General features: G+C 38.7%; 1 protein-coding gene across 17 annotated transcripts in view; it reads right to left on the reverse strand.

Annotated features, from left to right (window-relative positions):
• The window catches only part of ADGRL2 (adhesion G protein-coupled receptor L2), a 195,250-nt gene that overhangs the window by 27,508 nt on the left and 147,985 nt on the right, over window positions 1–19,757 (reverse strand). For all 17 annotated transcript variants that reach the window (XM_073357234.1, XM_073357237.1, XM_073357249.1 and 14 more), the window contains 6 exons: window positions 17,068–17,190; window positions 16,554–16,759; window positions 15,286–15,459; window positions 13,787–13,996; window positions 11,756–11,976; window positions 10,369–10,435 (listed from right to left, as the gene is read on the reverse strand). In XM_073357234.1, the coding sequence (XP_073213335.1) occupies window positions 10,369–10,435; window positions 11,756–11,976; window positions 13,787–13,996; window positions 15,286–15,459; window positions 16,554–16,759; window positions 17,068–17,190 (1,001 nt within the window). The remainder of the gene's footprint in view (window positions 1–10,368; window positions 10,436–11,755; window positions 11,977–13,786; window positions 13,997–15,285; window positions 15,460–16,553; window positions 16,760–17,067; window positions 17,191–19,757) is intronic.

The raw sequence follows: 19,757 nt of genomic DNA on the forward strand, positions 1-19,757 counted from the left end.
TTGTCTCCTCCTAATGGAAAGTCCTGACTGATTGTCGCTCTCTTAAAAAGTTCCTGGAGCTACTTAAAAGCGTCCATGTTCTGTGGTGGTGGTGGCATGAAAGCTTCATCTTCAGCTGACAGAGAATTATGATCAGATGATACAGGGAAAGGTTCATAGCCCATTTCTTCAAGGTGGGGGGCTCAGGAGCTCTGGATGTAGATGGAGCTGGAGACAGAGGTGCAGAGTGGGTCTGCAGTCTGGTGGAGGGTCCACAAGAAGGATTGGCATCATGGGCAGACCAAGGGTACCACTGTGGCCACTACATAGGGTATGAAAAGTGGGGCACTGCCCATGGGGGGACAAAACGGAAATTGAGGCTGGTTCTTGTGGGGTGCCATGCCTTGAAATAGGTATGGCTCCGGAGGGGGAGGAAAGTCAGGCAGGGAAAACTCTGCCTGCTGCGGCATGTCATTCTCACTGTCAGTGAGCGTGACCAGGTCAGGTGGTGAGAGTGGCTGATCAAAGAGTGAGCGCTCAGTGCCTAGGAGGGGGGAATCAGGCTGTGGGGCCATGGAGATGTTAGCATGATTTAAGAATTGCTGCTGCTTCATGGGTTGCGGTGCTAAGGGTCTCAGAGTGTGAGCCAATTTCCGCAGCGATATCTATTTAGCCTTGGTGGGTGCCTATAGGTGCCCGCCGGGAGTGGTGTGGCTGCAGGGGGGGTTATTGTCAGTCTCAGTGCTGATGGTCTTGTTGGTGCCGGGGTGAACCGCGCAGCCAGTACCGAGTCTGTTTGCGGTGCCGGCAGGGTTGGTGCAGAGGAAAGTTGCCCGCTGTGGGGGGGTTGAGTCCTTGTTTCTGAGCCCCATATGAGCCGTGTTTGAGGTGGTGGGGAGGTCAGCTGTGATGGTTCTTGGTGCTGTCAGCACCAGGGAAGTGACTTCGCTGGAGACCCTTTTTAGTTTCTGTAGGTCTCTGTGTGGAGAGGTTGGGGCTTCCTGCCTCTTCACATGAGAGGGTGAAGCCGCATTCCTGGTCGGTTCCAAACTGGCAGGGGAGCGTGAGGGAGAGGGTTTACTTGTGCCCGTCTCTGCTGGTGGCTGCAGGGATTTCTCCATAAGGAGCATTTTCAGCCACTTGTCTCCGTCATGGCGAGCCCTGGTTGTCAGGCTATTACAGTGGACACACTTTGTGGGGACGTGTGTCTCACCTAGACACTTCACCCACAGTGTGTCCATCAGACCGTGGCATAGATTGACTGCAGAAGCCGCATTTTTTGAATCCAGGGGATGCCGGCATCATGAAGCTATGATTGCCTGGGGGGGAAGTCTCAGCAGGAGATGAACGTGAGAGAAAAAAAGTTTAGTTTTTTAAAATAACGAACAATGAATAACTATTCTAAAGGAAGGGAAAGAACTGGGATATTTCTAGCTAACTATTTCTACTTGTTTCCTTCAGTGACCAGGCAAGAGGTTCAGCACTGCCCCGAGTCCCATCTTCAGCTGAGAACAGTTGAGAAGGAACTGAGGGGGTGCAGGACACGCACGCACAAACAGACCTTAACGACGCCGTGAGACAACAACTGGGTGGGTGCGTCCCGGCCAGGCACTGCTACCGAAGATCTACGATCAACAGCGCCAGGACACACAGTCGCCTAGAGCACCCACAGGAACAGCACTCGAAGAAATGAAAGTTCATTTGATGCCACCAAAATTTTGCATCTTCTTGTGATTAGCAGAGCTACTGAATTCACAAGGCTTCTACCATTTTAGGCAAAATCTTATGAAATTTTGGATTCCTAAAATCAGAATCCAAACCCTAATACTGATTTGGCCTCAAATATCAATTCTAAACCAAAGTCTAAATACTGCCTCCTTAGTTCATCTCTAGCTGTATTACCTATACATACATAGGGTGATTTTCAAAAACAGTCAACATTGGGCTAACTCTGGGAGCTGGGTGGGTCAGCACCTCTGAAAATCAGGCCAGTTCTTTTTAAGTGCCTATATATGAATTTAGGAGTCTAACTAGCCAATAAGGTTTGAAAATTCTGCTTTACATGAATAATGAGACAGTCCACAGATAAATTTGAGAGAATTATAATGTAAAATCACTACATAGCACAGATAGGTTATTCCATAATTGCCCACTAAAATGTTTTGCACTTTCTTCTGAAAGCATATGATAACTGGGCACTGGGAGACATGGGATACATGGCCCACTGGTCTGATATAGCATTGCAATTCCTGTGTTCCTACAAACATTTTATATAGCTGTAAAAGAATTTACAGGAACTATTTTTTAGAACAAAATTCCTCCACCTGTAAAGACAGTCTGTCTTATCATAAATCCAAATACAGAATCATAGAACTGGAAGTGACCTTGAGAGGTCATCCAGTCCAGTCCCCTCCACTCGTGGCAGGACTAATTATCTAGCCCATTCCTGACAGGTGTTTGTCTAACCTGCTCTTAATAATTTCCAATGATGGAGATTCCACAACCTCCTTAGGCAATTTATTCCAGTGCTTAACCACCCTGACTGTTAGGAAGTTTTTCCTAATGCCCAACCTAAACCTCCCTTCCTGCAATTTAAGCTGATTGCTTCTTGTCCTATCCTCAGAGGTTAAGAAAAATAATATTTCTTCCTCCTCCTTGTAACAGCCTTTTACATGCATGAAAAATGTTGTCATGTCCCCTCTCTGTCTTCTCTTTTCCAGACTAAACAAACCCAATTTTTTCCATCTTTCCTCATAGGTCATGTTTTCTAGACCTTTAATCATTTTTGTTCCTTTTCTCTGGACTCTCTCCAGTTTGTCCACATCTTTCCTGAAATGTGGTGCCCAGAACTGGACACAATACTCCCGTTGAGGCCTAATCAGAGCGGAGTAGAGAAGAATTACTTCCTGTCTTGCTTACAACACTCCTGCTAATGCATCCCAGAATGATGTTCGCTTTTTTTGCAACAGCGTCACACAGTCAACTCATATTTAGCTTGTGGTCCACTATGACACCCAGATCCCTTTCCGCAGTACTCTTTCCTAGGCAGTCATTTCCCATTTTGTATGTGTGCAACTGATTGTTCCTTCCTAAGTGGAGTACTTTGCATTTGTTCTTATTGAATTTCATCCTATTTACTTCAGACCATTTCTCCAGTTTGTCCAGATCATTTTTAATTTTAATCCTGTCCTCCAGAGTACTTGCAACCCCTCCCAGCTTGGTATCATCTGCAAACTTTACAAGTATACTCTGTATGCCATTATCTAAATCATTGATGAAGATATTGAACAGAACTGGACCTGATCCCTGCGGGACCCCACTCGTTATGCCCTTCCAGCATAACTGTGTACCATTGATAACTACTCTCTGGGAATGGTTTTCCAACCAGTTATGCACCCACCTTATAGTAGCTCCCTCTAGGTTGCATTTCCCTAGTTTATTTATGAGAATGTCATGCGGGATAGTATCAAAAGCTTTACTAATATCAAGAGGTACCATGTCTACCACTTCCCCACATCCACAAGGCTTGTTACTCTGTCAAAGAAAGCTATCAGATTGGTTTGACACGATTTGTTTTTGACAAATCCGTGCCAACTTTTACTTATCACCTTATTATCTTTTAGATGTTTGCAAATTGATTGCTTAATTATTTGCTCCATTATCTTTCCGGGTACAGAAGTTAAGCTGACTGGTCTGTAATTCCCTGGGTTGTCCTTATTTCCCTTTTTATAGATGGGCACTATATCTGCCCTTTTCCAGTCTTCTGGAATCTCTCCCATCTTCCATGACTTCTCAAAGATAATTGCTAATGGCTCAGATATCTCCTCAGTCAGCTCCTTGAGTATTCTAGGATGCATTTCATTAGGCCCTGGTCACTTGAAGACATCTAATTTCTCCAAGTAATTTTTATTTTGTTCTTTCCCTATTTTAGCCTCTTCTGATCCTACCTCTTTTTCACTTGCATTCACTACGTTAGATGTCCAATCACCACCAATCTTCTTGGTGAAAATAGAAACAAAGAAGTAATCAAGCCCCTCTGCCATTTCCAAATTTTCTGTTATTCTCCCCCTCTTCCCCCATTGAGTAATGGTCCTACCCTGTCCTTGGTCTTCCTCTTGCTTCTAATGTATTTGTAGAATGTTTTCTTGTTAGCCTTTATGTCTCTAGCTAATTTGATCTCATTTTGTGCCTTGGACTTTCTAATTTTGTCCTTACATACTTGTGTTATTGCTTATACTCATCCTTTGTAATCTGACCTAGTTTCCATTTTTTGTAGGACTCTTTTTTTTTTTATTTTTAGGTCATTGAAGATCTCCTGGTTAAGCCAGGGTGGTCTCTTGCCAACTTCCTAGTGGGATAGTTTGCTCTTGTGCCCTTAATAATGTCTCTTTGAAAAACTGCCAACTGTCTTCTATTGTTTTTCCCCTTAGACTTGCTTCCCAAGGGATCTTACCTACCAACTCCTTGAGTTTGCTAGTCTGCCTTCTTGAAATCCACTGTCTTTATTTTGCTGTTCTCCCTCCTACCATTCCTTAGAATCAAGAACTCTGCCATTTCATGATCACTTTTACCCAAGCTGCCTTCTACTTTCAAATGTTCAACCAGTTCCCCCCTGTTTGTCAGAATCAAATCTAGAACAGCCTCTCCCCTTGGTAGCTGTCCCCACCTTCTGAAATAAAAAATGGTCTCCAATACATTCCAAGAATTTCCTGGATAATCCGTGCCCTGCTGCGTTATTTTCCCAACAGATGTAGCTGAAGTTCCCCATCACCACCAAGCCCTGTGCTTTGGATGATTTCGTTAGCTGTTTAAAAAAAGCCTCATCTAACTCTTTTTCCTGGTTTGGTGGTCTGTGGTAGACCTCCTACTATGACATCACCCTTGTTTTTTTCCCCTTTTATCCTTACCCAGAGACTTTCAACAAGTCTGTCTCCTATTTCCACCTCAGTCTCAGGCAAGTGTATACATTTTTAATATATAAGGCAACACCACCTCCCTTTTTTCCCTGCCGGTCCTTCCTGAGCAAAATGTACCCTTCTATACCAGTATTCCAGTCATGTGTATTATCCCACCAGGTCTCTGTGATGCCAACTATGTCATAGTTGTGTTTATTTACTAGCATTTTCCGTTCTTCCTGCTTATTCCCTATACTTCTTCCATTCATATACAGACATCTAAGATACTGATTTGATTTGATATACAAGATCGAGGAAGAAGAAAATTATCACAAACATTTCAAAAAAATCTCTATCTATAAAAATGTCATAAAATCTAATATCTGAGGACTTTACAGAGCAAGCAGCAAGTTCAATACCCTAGGGGAAGCTGGGTAATCTCTCTTTACCAATACACAGAAGTCTTGCTTCTAACCCTGCAAAATCAGACGGCACTGGACCTTAAAATGATGCCGGACTGAATACTGCCTGTCCTGCGCATCAGACCAGTGTAATTTTGAGGGAAATATTTTTGTCTCAAGTGCATTTGAAAAAAAATTTGTTATAAGCTGCAGAGAGGTCTGAAAGACTAGGAATCCTAAGAAAGATAGATAAGTGGCAGAATGAAAGTCAGGAATATGACAAATGCAATTTATCACGTCTTTCACTGCCATAATTAGCATGTGTGTACGTATAAAACCACACATCTACAATATATATTTATATACATATAATGTGTGTGTGTATATATATATATATATATATATACACACACACACACAGAGACATACCAGTGAAATAACATATTTCAGTATGAGTAAAATGACCACACATTTTTCCTGTATTGATTAAATAGAACATCTACGGAATCTTTGTTTAAATAACCTTTACCGGGCGAATTTATTAGCTCCATCTGTGAGGATCATACCCCAGTAGTCCTGGCTGAGCAAAAGTCTAACCAACTTCATCCATCTTAATGGTATGAATGAACATGGAGCTATATAGAAGTCAAAATAATTCGGGCTTTTCTGACCACAGATTATGGGAGCATACTGTTTGTTTTATAGCCATCAACCTGCACAATTGAATCCTGCCTGCCTGAGTTTAGCAGTTTAAAATTCATTCCACACAGCCTGCAGTGCTGACATGGATATGATAAGACAGAAGAACAGAAACACCACTCTGAAGTAACCTAGCTGAACTGCACATGTTCTGACCCTTTTTGTCCTCCCTGGAGCTTTTGTTACCTGGCAAATGCAGCTCTAAAACTGTTTGTGTATCTGCAGATCTTTGCTCTTAGCCATGCAGAAGCCTATTTCTCTCTGGGACTGGCAGCCAAAGAGGTGTTCTCTGAAGAAGGCTTCTAAATGAGTGTGCAAGCTGAACTCTTACTGAACTGAATTAATTATTAAAGATGCAGATGGAACTGTCCAAATGATGAGAACAGCTCCTGATGTATCATGATCCAAGCTTTCATTAAACCGTTTCTGGCATACTAATGGTTTCCCACCGCTCATTACTTACATGCTCTTTTCTCATAGATATAATGACCCTGGTGCCCATAGGCATGACAGTCTATGGAAATACTAAAGTTGAAAGTTTTATGTCTTCCTCAGAAGGCAGTTTTCCCTCACAGACCCTCACGTTGTCGTGTACAGATTTTAGTGCAATTGAAATTAAAGCAGCAAACAATATTGTCTAAGAATATGCATATTATTTCATTAATAAACATCATAAAAGAGAATTTAAACTAGTAACAGATGCTCAAAAGATTACTAATATTAAAGTCTTTCATACCATTGATAATGAATACCCTACTCTACAAACATGGCTCTTCTCTGGTTACGCTGCACATGAGATATTATTTTTCAGCCATTACTCATCTCCCTCTCTCTTTCTCACTCTCTCAGTTGGACGATTAGAAGGCAAAGCAATTGCAGGAGAAGAATTACTCCCAGGAACTAGACTGTGATTGCTACCTGCTGTTTCATATTTGTGAAGTTGGGAATACTGCTCCCAAAGGCCTTTAGCCACTTAGTCTAAATGATTTGCTGGAGGATAATAATATCATGGCTGATAAATAATAGTGGACTCTGACTGTACATGGTCAATATAATTTAAATGTCCTTCACCTCTGTTCTCACTCTGACCTGGTTATGAGGACACATAAATGGCCGCAGCAAAGCCCCCTTCTAGCTCCCTCAAGTGAAATGTTATATAAAATAGAGAGACGTGACCTAGAAAGTGCTTACAGTAATAAGTTAAACAAAAACAAACAAAAAACACTTATAACCAGACCCTAAAGCACTGACTAGCTGAACTGTATGACAACAGACTTAGAACAGTTTTCTTTAAATGATCATAGCAATCATGACAGGTTTCAGAGTAGCAGCCGTGTTAGTCTGTATCCGCAAAAAGAAAAGGAGTACTTGTGGCACCTTAGGGACTAACAAATTTATTTGAGCACAAGCTTTCGTGAGCTACAGCTCACTTCATTGGATGCATGCAGTGGAAAATACAGTGGGGAGATTTTATAGACCCAGAGAACATGAAACAATGGGTGTTACCATACACACTGTAATGAGAGTGATCAGGTAAGGTGAGCTATTACCAGCAGGAGAGGAAAAAAACGCCAAAACCTTTTGTAGTGATAATCAAGGTGGGCCATTTCCAGTAGTTGACAAGAAAGTGTGGGGAACAGTGCGGTGGGGGTGGGGATAAACATGGGGAAATAGACTCTGTGTGTTTACTGTGTGTAATGACCCATCCACTCCCAGTCTTTATTCAAGCCTAATGTAATGGTGTCCAGTTTTCAAATTAATTCCAATTCTGCAGTTTCTCATTGGAGTCTGTTTTTGAGGTTTTTTTGTTGAAGAATTGCAACTTTTAGGTCTGTAATAGAGTGACTAGAGAGGTTGAAGTGTTCTCTGACTGGTTTTTGAATGTTGTAATTCCTGATGTCTGATTTGTGTCCATTTATTCTTTTATGTAGAGACTGTCCGGTCTGGCCAATGTACATGGCAGAGGCGCATTGCTGGCACATGATGGCATATATCACATTGGTAGATATGCAGGTGAACGAGCCTCTGATAGTGTGGCTGATGTGATTAGCCCTATGATGGCGTCCCCTGAATAGATATGTGGACATAGTTGGCAACGGGCTTTGATGCAAGGATAGGTTCCTGGGTTAGTGTTTTTGTTGTGTGGTGTGTGGTTGCTGGTGAGTATTTGCTTCAGGTTGGGGGGGTGTCTGTAAGCAAGGACTGTGTACAACTTCTCCTATTGAAAGAGTATGACCTACTGTATTAAAAATGCCTTGTAAATATAGTTGAAGGCTTAGTTCTGAATCAAATTCCAAAGTGGGAGGGATTTCCTTTACTTTAAACTTTTTAAATAGACTAAACTTTGTACTACATTCTTAGTTGACCACATTCCTCATACCTCAAGGAGACTATTATCTCTCTCTCTCTCTCCCCACATATACATACACACACTTTGACATTTGAGAAAAGAAGAGGAAATTTTACATAGCAGATCCTTCAGCAGTGTGACTGTATCTTTAAAATGAAGCATCTATTTGCACATTGTGCACTTGTCCTTTCTTAAGTGTCCCTGCTCAATGGGTTGAAAAAACTCCATTGTTTAACAAAGGTGGCCTTCTAATAAACAAAGAGTACATCCCGAGATACATACATCTGGAAATACTTTAGCATGTTATCTTAGGGAAGGATAAATCACCTATCTATAGGCTTGGCATAATTCAATTTTTTTAAAATATAATTTTGACACCAATATCGATGTTTATTTTTAAGCATTTTTTTCAATTTTTACTTATTTAAATGTCTTAAGGTGTGGGAAATTATGGAGTGGGCCAGACAATAATTATTTAAAGACAATAGGCATTGAAATTCAAGAAGTTAAAGCTTTATAAATTTTAAAACACAGATTGTCAACATTACGTGCCAAAATATACGAAGTGAATACCCCTAAATTAAACCCAGTTCGAGATTTTTATTACTCTGACTAGCTATAAATTTTGATTATTATCAATGGAAATATTTTTTTGTTGCCCTGTGTGTACAGTGAAATTGACTTTTACCAACGTTTAATAAAAATCAAATCCTACCAAGCCTACCTATCTTGGATGGTCTGGCACATCTTTTCACTGTAATTCATAGATTCAAAATACACCAATTTTCTTTCACACTTTGGGGCAGTGTAAATTATAAGATACAAAAAAAGTGCTTAAATAATTCAGTGTATAAATCAATAAAAGGCAGGAATTTAAAAATTAAGGCTGACAAACTAACCTCAAAAAAATAATACAAGAGTACAAAGCTCTAACTAGTGAAGGGAGTGTCAGAAACTTTAATTTCTTGGCTTTTGTCACAACCATGGCATTATATAAATTCATGGGATCTGGTATTTAATTGCTGTAGGTTTCTAAAAACACTAATAAAACCCACTTCACTATTCCAAAATATCGAAGTTATGAACTCTCTCTTATGTTCCTACAGAATAAATATCAGTGCACACTCAAGCACAGCTATACCTTTCAGAGCTCTGACGCCACAACCATAAAGTTGAGTTTTAAATTCATTTTGAATATACTTTTCTTCCAAATTCTTACATCTCTATTTCCACGAGTTTGAAATAACTGCAGCAGATCTTCCCCTGGCTAAATATACAACCATGTTCAATCTATTGTAAAGACTGGAATGATTCTAGGAATGGATAATGAATGAGTTAACCACTCCATATTTAATTAAAAAAATAAATTATATATATAATTAAAATATTTCCACAACCAATTGGACTGACTCACATGGGTTTTCTATTGGGTTCACAATACATTATTATTTATATAAAAAAAAGTAAGTGTGTTTTATACATATGTTTTATACATAGAACACATAGCATATATATACATAGGGGGAAAAACACTTACAAATATACACATACATAAGCATATGTATACAGAATTATTAGATTGAATTATTTACCCAGACGATTGGAACTTCTGTTTGAATCATTCCAGTCTGTTGGATAAATATTTAGTTACAATTTTTGAGCATGTGCAAAACCGACTCAATAGACTAAAGTAATACTAATGGCCCTTTTGTAATCTGTATTTAGTACTGTATTGATCTGTCATATGACTGCCATATCAATATGACCTTTAGTATTAAAATAATAAGGACAAAAAGAAGAAGTGAAGAAGCACCAATTGAGTTTTGAACATTAATAATTTGGTCAGAACTATATTTTAAACATTCTTTTCAGTCCCTTGTTTCCATCATAAATTTGCCATAAGTATTTTCATACAAAACTCTGAGAGTAGGGTTTGTAATGATTGATGTTACTCAACCTTCACAACGCTGTTGCTTTTGTAAAATGAGCATAAAGGGGAAGGAAAGGGTGGGGGGGTGGAGGGGAAAGAAGAAAGCACTCTTACCAGAATAATGAAGGTAACAGGCCCAATGAAACTCCAGATAAAATAGTTATCTACGTGGAGCCAGCAACTGTGGTGAAAAAGGCAATGAAAGTTAAATGATTACATTGGCTCCTGAGTTGTAAAAATGGAAAGTGCAAAACCCATCTTAAATAATCCTTGAACAGGTGTTTCATTGTGAATAGACAATAAGCCAACAACAGTGAACAAACAGTACCATCTTAATCATGGCCATTTCCCCCTCCCCCCTTAGCTAGGGCTGTTTTCTTGGTTCTCTTTAACAAGGTTGTTGATCACCTGCTCTGGTTTTCTCCTTACATATCAAAACTAATGTTTGTTTGTTTTTTTAAAAAACCCTCTCTCTCTCTTTTTAGGTTCACTCAAAGTTTTTGCTATGGACTGATGAAACCCGACATCAGTAAATGCTTTATTTTCATAGGTTTTCTATGTAATTTTCAAAATTTGCCTTTAACTTTGTATCATAAACAAAGTGCTCATTCCTGAAGAATGCAAGATAGAAAATGTTCAGATGTCATGTTTTGCTGCAAAACAGTATGATATAAATAAAATACCCCATCTGGGAGTTGAATAGTAAGAAAAAACACATATGATATTAAAGTAAATGATGCATAAACTTATCGGGTGGCTTCACTTAGTGGTTCATTTTTCATATAGCCCAGCCCCCTGCTGAATCTCTTTTATTTGTCTTTCATCAGTAGCAAAATCAAGCAGCTTTCTAGAAGTCAACAATATCTTCCCATACTGTAACTAATTTCATCAAAGGACAAAGTAAAACGCCATTGGAAAGCAAATTCATGCCTCCAGCAACTCAAATCCTCAGAAACATTTTATGTCTACCTTCTGTCACTTTCTATAAATATCTGTATTTTTATAAATAAAAGGCAATGGGTAATTTTAATCCTGCTCTACCCTTCTGATAAAATATTATCAAAGTAAAACATATAGGTTGGAATATTGTACTGTCATATTTCAGAATGAGAGTTAGCCAGAGGGCCAGCTGAACAAAGAGATCTAATGAAGCATTAGCTTAAAACTGGGTGGTTAAGCCTGTCAGACACTTTAAGTTCGGAAGAATTTTTACTTAATATCCATTTGAGGCCAAAAAGTTATTTACTTTTTCAATTTGTTTCAGGTCAATCTTTTGTGTTAAAAGAAAGACCATAATTTAGAATCTGCCTCTCCAGAGTACAAATCCTCTGAACCTAGAAAATTACAAAAGACTTGATTGTAATTTGTGCATGGCATTGCCATTCTCTTACCAATAAAGCTTTCAGATGCTATTTTAGTCTGTCAGGGACACTCTGACAGCTAACAGGCTTTAAAAAAATTATTCACTTGAAAAACACTCAGGTCACTTGCAATTACTTACGCTTTCTCTGTTCCATAGCTCTTATAGTCAATAGCTGCTGAGACACCAACTACTGTGGCAGGGAAGAGGTAGCCAGCAACATAGTAGTACTTCTTCCTAGAATATTCACTTTCAAATACTTCTACTAACATGAGATAGAGCTGCACTCCTTCTAGACACATCCAGGCAAATGCTGCCAGGAAGAAAAAGTGTAAGAGGCCTGCAAATATTGGACATGCAATCTGCAAAGAAAGAGAAACATGAAAATACAAACTGCCCAAACCTTCCTAGCTAATTCGATACACTGCAAATGAAACAGTACGCAATTTTGTTATGAAGGTAGTAACTGAATATATTTCTACTAGAGACCCTTCACAAGTCCAGTGTAGTTTTCGCTAGTCAGAAACATATGCTAGATATTCAGAAATGTTAGTAATGTATTATGTCCACAGTAACTGCAGAAAGTATACTCAATTGCACTATGTACATTAAGTATGGAAACAACTTATTAATATTTCTTACTGTAGAAGAATATACAGCATTAAAAACAATTCCTTAATTTTGGCATTGGGATGTTATCACTGCTGCAAGACTTATATTGTAGATGATTTGGTACATGAAGATAAATAAAGAACAGTTGGTTCTACATGTATTATTTATATCTTCTGTTTAAAATTCTTATGTAGCCATCCGAATTTTCTATCTGCTTTAATATAAAATAACTTTGCTTTTACTATTTTAGGAAGTTCTGCTGTTGTATCAGTAGCCAGTTTAGATTCACTCCTGTGTAGCTGAATGCTGGATGAAATTCTACCAAATTATGAAATTCCAAGCCACTCTCGGAGCTCTGAATGATGGGATGAATTTCACCAAAGCTTCAAAAAGTTGCATCAGACACTCAGAGGTCTTTGGTGCAGAAAGGTCATATGTTTCTGGTACATCAACATTTAATTTCAGCACCAGTTTGACAAGTACCCTTTAAATCACCTATCTTTATTAACATATGCTTCTGAATGGAAAAACACTATTTCCCTTTAAGAGGGAAATAGAAGCTATAATGGTATTTTTGATGCCTGCAAATATTATTTGTGAACATGTCCATCTTAATCTTTTGTAACACCTTTTTTCATAGATTTATAGATATTTAGGTCAGAAGGGACCATTATGATCATCTAGTCTGACCTTCTGCACAACGCAGGCCACAGAATTTCACCCACCACTCCTGCAAAAAACCTCACACCCACATCTGTGCTATTGAAGTCCTCAAATCATAGTTTAAAGACTTCAAGGAGCAGAGAATCCTCCAACAAGTGACCCGTGCCCCATGCTACAGAGGAAGGCGAAAAACCTCCAGGGCCTCTTCCAATCTGCCCTGGAGGAAAATTCCTTCCCGACCCCAAATATGGTGATCAGCTAAACCCTGAGCATATGGGCAAGATTCATCAGCCAGATACTACAGAAAATTCTTTCCTGGGTAACTAGGATCCCACCCCATCTAATATCCCATCACAGCCATTGGGCCTATTTACCATGAATATTTAATTATCAAAACCATGTTATCCCATCATACCATCTCCTCCATAAACTTATCGAGTTTAATCTTAAAGCCAGATAGATCTTTTGCCCCCACTGCTTCCCTTGGAAGGCTATTCCAAAACTTCACTCCTCTGATGGTTAGAAACCTTCGTCTAATTTCTAGTCTAAATTTCCTGGGGGCCAGTTTATATCCATTTGTTCTTGAGTCCACATTGGTACTGAGCTTAAATAATTCCTCTCCCTTTCCAGTAGTTATCCCTCTGATATATTTATAGAGAGCAATCATATCTCCCCATAACCTTCTTTTAGTTAGGGTAAACAAGCCAAGCTCCTTGAGTCTCCTTTCATAAGACAAGTTTTCCATTCCTCAGATCATCCTAGTAGCCCTTTATCCCGGCCTTGCTGTGTCAGTTACATTCAGAAACTTGAAAGCTTGGCAGTGGTGTCATATTTAAATTCACATCCATTTCAAACAGTCATTTTCACAGAACAAGATCAATATGCACACAGACTTACTTTGTATTCTGTTTTATCGATGCCTATTAGGAAAATGAACTCTGCAATGAATAGGTTGATACAAAGATTCTTGTGAATAGTATTACGATCACTTTGCAGGCCACGGAAGAAACAGAATGTGAAGATGCAGATGGCCAGGCATACAAGGGAGATGACAATTCCCACCCAGGTGATGACAGTAAGGAGTAGCTCATGCACTCCATCTTTGTACTGAAAATAATCAAGAATGGAGAAAATTAATATGGCCATTTATCAGTACAAACAGAAGATCATTTAAATAGGTAACAGCTAGAAAATTCCTGATTAATTTTATAGATGACAGAAGTGCTGAGTATTTTACTAATCTTATGTCAGGCTTATCTGCTGTTCAGGATTAGTGTGGGTGCAAGAAACGCAGCTCTGAGTGCACAGAGATAGAAATTTGAACTAGATCAGATAATATTTTTACTTTTTTCATGGTGACCTGTAAGCTTGAAGAAAATTCTGTGGAAAAGACTCGTACCGTGAATGTATTGCTGTACACACGTGCGGATACAGAGGAAAATTCTTATAATAGTCTATAAGAGAAAACCTTGTTTTTTTCCTACAAACCTAGGACTCTATATTCAAAAAGCCTGAGTGCAAGTATGTGCACATTCATCATGAAGAAATCAATTAGAACAAAAAAAAAAGCAGAGTAACTCAGCTGACCCTTCAACTTACAACACAAACTCAAATCTCATTTTCAGGTAAAGACTGGTTCAGAAGATTGTCCTTGCTTTCACTGGCCACAGAGTCAACCCTGTCATTCTCCTTGGTTTTGTTTTTTATATTGGTTGTATGGTTCAGCAACTCACTGGCAGCTTCTTTGCTGGGCTATGCTGCTGCTAGGTTTATATTTGCAGGCACTCTTGGGCTTCCCTATTTAGCCGCTCTCCAAAGTGCACAATGTCCAGGCAAAGTCTCAGAGCTGTTCAAATGTCACATGCTCTGGGACTTTAGAAATCTCATAGGCACCCTGGTGTGCAGCTAGATGGAAAAGCTCCATAGTGCAGGGAAGTTTGAAGAACCCAGTAAAGAGGCTGCTGGACCTTATCATTAGTATAGCAGCTTGTGTTTAAGGGAGGGCATAGAATACACAAGATTCTCCACAATTTATATCCAACTGTATCTGGGAGTTTGTTAAAGGCATGGGGCTAGAAGTTGAATGGAGGGACCAGAAACCTGTCCAGTACTGGGAAAGCACATCTGGTCAAAAAATTTCAAAAACAAGATTGTGACAAAAAACAGAAACATTTTTTTTTAAATGTCCCCCTCATCTTGTGATCAGCTTTATGGAAGAGGGAGGGAGAAAGGTCATATGGAGAAGAAGCTGCGCTGGGAAGTGATGCATGAAAGTTGGAAATGCTCAGAGATATGTCTGAGATTTGGATAAGCATCTGAACTTTTGCTTTCTTCTACATATTACAGCCAAACCTTCAGAGGTTTGCTCTATACTGACTAGAAGCATCATTACTTACCGCAATTTCCCTATGGGCCATAAGGATTGCAAAGTTTGTTAGGTGGCTGCAAGCACAAGATGTATGAGTTTTATTTGTGTCAATCAGCTTGCACCCCTGAGTGGACCAATATCCCATCATAGTCCTCTCTGAGTAGTTCCAGAAGGAGCAATTTGCATTGAAATAATTGTCAGGCTGGGGGATAAAAGGATAAAATAAAATTAGGATTTTACACTCTAAGATGGCAATAACAGTTGTTCAATATATGTAAAAGGTAATTTAGATTAAACTTTGCATGTTTCGGACTATAAAGTTTTTCATCAGCAAAGTTGTGGACTATGTTGTACAAGGCAGACATCTAGTTTAAAAGGGACTTTATAGTCCGAAACACTTTAATGTGTAATCTCAATTACTGTAGATCCAATTTTAAACAATTACAATTTCCTTCTTACGATTTTATGCACTGATGGTGCATTGTAGCCTTTTTTTTTTCTTTCTGCAAAATTAAAACTGAATTTATTCTGTAGGATTTCACCTTTATCTGACCATTTAAAAACGCTGTCCCTTTTCTATTCTAATTTTTGAGCAAACCAAAGTTGCACATAAAAGGCACCAGGAAAGGATTAGCTCCTCGAGGCCTACTTCAAGGAGAACTTGCTGAAGTAGATACAAAAGAGGAAAATCCACACATTTTTCTGAGCCAGTCCTGATAGTTTACCGTGCCCACTCTTTTGGCATGGGAACAGGAAGAACCCAACTCAAACAGCAGAGTGAAAGAGCATAGTGAAAAGAAACATGGATTTAGCAGTCATGAGGAAGATGGGCAGCAAACTTTGAGGCACTGGAGACTGTAGAAGCTACACTCTGTTCTCTGTTGAATAAATCTATTTGAATAATTTGTAAAGGTTTCCCAAAGATGGCCCAGAATTAAAGTAAGTATTCCAAGTGTCATTTAATTTTGCTACATTAAACAGGCAGAGTCATAACAATTAATATTTTTCTATCCTGCTGCTAAGGTAAGAGTTAATTTTCACTTAGAAACAAATTAGAGAGTCATTTACATTTTCATGTTGATTACTGAATTAACTTTCATTAAGAATACACTTAAGTTCTAATAATCACTGAACCAGGCTCATTTAATTTTATGTTCATAGACTTAAATAAACTTGTGTCTCTGACCTAGTCCAACATTTAAAATTCAAATGGAAGGAAGGTGGTTTTTTTTTCTGCTTTGCTCTTCTCTCTTGCTGATTTTATGACCTTCCTATTAATTCATTATCATAACTCACATCAATGTGTTCCAGGGTAAAAAGCACAGGATCAGTCAGGTACACACGGCTGGACTCCTTGTTGATAGAGGCTGCGATGACGTGGGAGTTCACTGCAATGGTACTGTTCCGACCAACGAAGTCACTACCCAGCTTTATGGTCGCATTTTCGGTACTGAGGAAGCGTCCCAAACTTTTGTAAATGATGAAAACCAATTTTGCTAATCCTAGTAAAGGAAAACTCCCATTATAATGTCATGGAATTGTAGGTGAAGAGTACAATGTGTGCTGAATAATCTATTGTCTAAATGCAAAATAAAACATCAGCAAAGAGGAATGCATTATGCAGGATTTGGATTCAAATCAAAGAGACTTACACATACTCCATACAAGAAAGAGCCCTTGAACAGCTATTTTTACTTCTGCTAGCCAATGTATTAACATATTCAAAAATGTAAGATTTAAATTACTATTGCTTTAAATGTGTATTTCGCACAGATTAAAGGAGTCAGATTGTTTATGTGCCCAAACTTACCATTCCTGCTGTTCTGTTTCACAGTGTTTGCGGAGAGTTGGATCAAATTGCCTCCTTCACTGCCCTGAGGAAATTTCAAGTCCTGCACCTGGCCTTCTGTACTGAGCACTGCAACTTCCAGAACTAGTCGGACCAAACACAAACCAACAGGGAAGGGGAGAAAAAAACCGTAGAAAACATTTTTTGTGGTCAGATTATAATGTGGCAGGTGATAACTTTCTGAAAACTCCTCATTTTGCTGTCCTTGTTTGCCTCTACAAGACAGAGGCTTGCTGGCATGTTTCAACTATGTGGACCTAGTTTCTTTAAACTTTAATTAAACCTAGTTCATACTACCAAAGTAACAGCACTTCAGTGGTGAAAACATGATAACAAACCTTGTTTTATTGTGTGCGTACAAGACATCACTTTAAAAACATTGTAAACTCTTATGTTGAAGAAATCTTAATTTTTGGAGCCAAGAGTGTCTTTACTGCATAAATGGTTAGTGTCTGTCTACAGTTTTTAATAGCAATTATACAGTACTAAGGCTATCCTAAAATACCGTAAATAGCTAGGTGCGTTTAAATAGTATAGTTCTGTGAATCTCTGTATTTGTGTCTAGAAAAGTCCCAAATATCGGTTTTCTGCATGTATGTTAAAGAGTTGTTGAAAGACATTTTATGTTTATGTATTTTAAAAAGATTTAAATGCTACTATCAGTTTTTTACATTTTAACTCAGGCTTATATAGCGCAGGACTGAGATTTTATAGAATTACCTTGCAAGGTTGGATGCTCTTTGATAAGTAAAATTACTCAGTTCAGGACAGACTACTTAGGAAATATCTTTGCCTCAGAGTTAAAACTTGGCATTTATGCCCACCTGTACATCACATTTGACAATGATTTCAATTTTTCCGCCTACATATTCTGAAGGATGAACACAAATGCTTCCAATAACCAACAAAACAGTTAATGTACAAGAACATGACAGATCTACAGTGGTTTTTGCATGGAAACTATTTATTTGACTAATGAGTTCAGTACAGGGTGACCAGATAGCAAGTGTAAAAAATCGGGAGGGGGGGGGGGGTGTTTAGGTGCCTATATAAGAAAAAGTCCCGAAAATCGGGACTGTCCCTATAAAATCTGGTCACCCTACTTCAGTATAAGTATAAATTGTGACATCCTGGGTCACTGAAGTCAATGCAACTTTTACCACTGAGTTCAATGAAGGGGTGGAGGGCAGTATTTCACTCAGAATGTCTTTAAAGGGGAGAGAGGGAGAACTGTGGGGAATGGAGGAGACAGGTAGTCCACTGCCAGCCTTTCTGGAGTTAAGATTTTAGGTTGCTCTATTTCTGAATGCCATTTAGTTTAATGGGAGTTGTGTTTGCACAGCTGGTCTGTTAGGCCTTGACTGACATCAGTAGCCTTGACATGAAGAATATATTATTTTGATTTGAAGGCAGCTTCTCCTGAGCACTGACATACAAGTAGTCCCATTGAACTCACTAGAACTACTTGTACATCAGTGATTGAAAGATCAGGGGCCTAGATACACAATCTACTTTAAAGGAAGCTGTTGCCTTACAAGTGGCATGTAGGCTAATTTGCAAAAGGTGCGTCCTTACTCTTTTTCGAGGGGGAAAAAGTAAAGGTAAAAATATGAATGAAAAATGTCTTCAATTAAGTCAGACAAGAGAGAATACATTTTTAAAAATTATTCTTTAACAGTTAAATCCAGCTCAAATTCTCAAAAGCTTTTCACAAAGAGATTCTATCCAAAATTCTAATAAGGGAGTGAAACTTTTGTAATGACAATTGATGTAACTACTTAGTAGTGATAGTGATAAATTAGTGATGGTGATACACATTTTGTGTGAAAGTTCTATAATTAGGCAGGCAGAGTGACCACTACAAAAAGTAAAGGCCATCCAGAATTTGAATTTACAAGTGCACAGTTCACACCAATATTACTTTGCTTACAATATGATGTTTAGGATGCAGTTTTAAGAGAGAAAATAGAGGTTTAAAATATTATTTGTTTGGATTAAAATCTGAGTTGATCTAGAGGCCCTTCACCTGCGAGACCATAAGTACCCAGCAGTTCCACATTGTTCTCACACCCCTATCCAAAACATTATTTATTCAATACTCTTCCCATTCCCAAATCTCTCGGTCCAATCCCCAAGCCTCTGACCCAGCACCTCAGCATCACATGCTTCCCTTTCCCCTTGTACCTCACTGAGGACTGACTCATCAGTACACTAAAGACATTTTAATTTTATGGACCAGCAGTGGGTTTAACTATCACAAGACTATACCTGTATTTGTAGATCCCTAATGCTGAGCCCTTCATCTGCGCCACCATTTAAATTCTAAATTATGTTCCAAGTATCTGCAGCTATTTTGCAATCTATGGAGCATGGTTATTCTGCATTATGGAAGATGTAGTCGCATTTTCACCTGAAGGCAGTTATGTTTAATATAAACATTTGGTCCATGTTCTATGTGCCTAAAAAATGTAACTGGCAGAGTACATTCCAGAAAGTAATTTAAATTCATTAGGAACAGATTATATATAATGGGAAAACATTTCCACAGCTCCACAGCAAGCATTTTACTTACTTCAGAAAATCCATTCTCTGGCATTTAAGCACTATTCATATCCATACATTTTGCTAATGATTTTTCAATTGTAGATGAA

This window comes from Lepidochelys kempii, chromosome 8, assembly GCF_965140265.1.
Source record: "Lepidochelys kempii isolate rLepKem1 chromosome 8, rLepKem1.hap2, whole genome shotgun sequence".
NCBI classification, from domain to species: Eukaryota; Metazoa; Chordata; order Testudines; family Cheloniidae; genus Lepidochelys; species Lepidochelys kempii.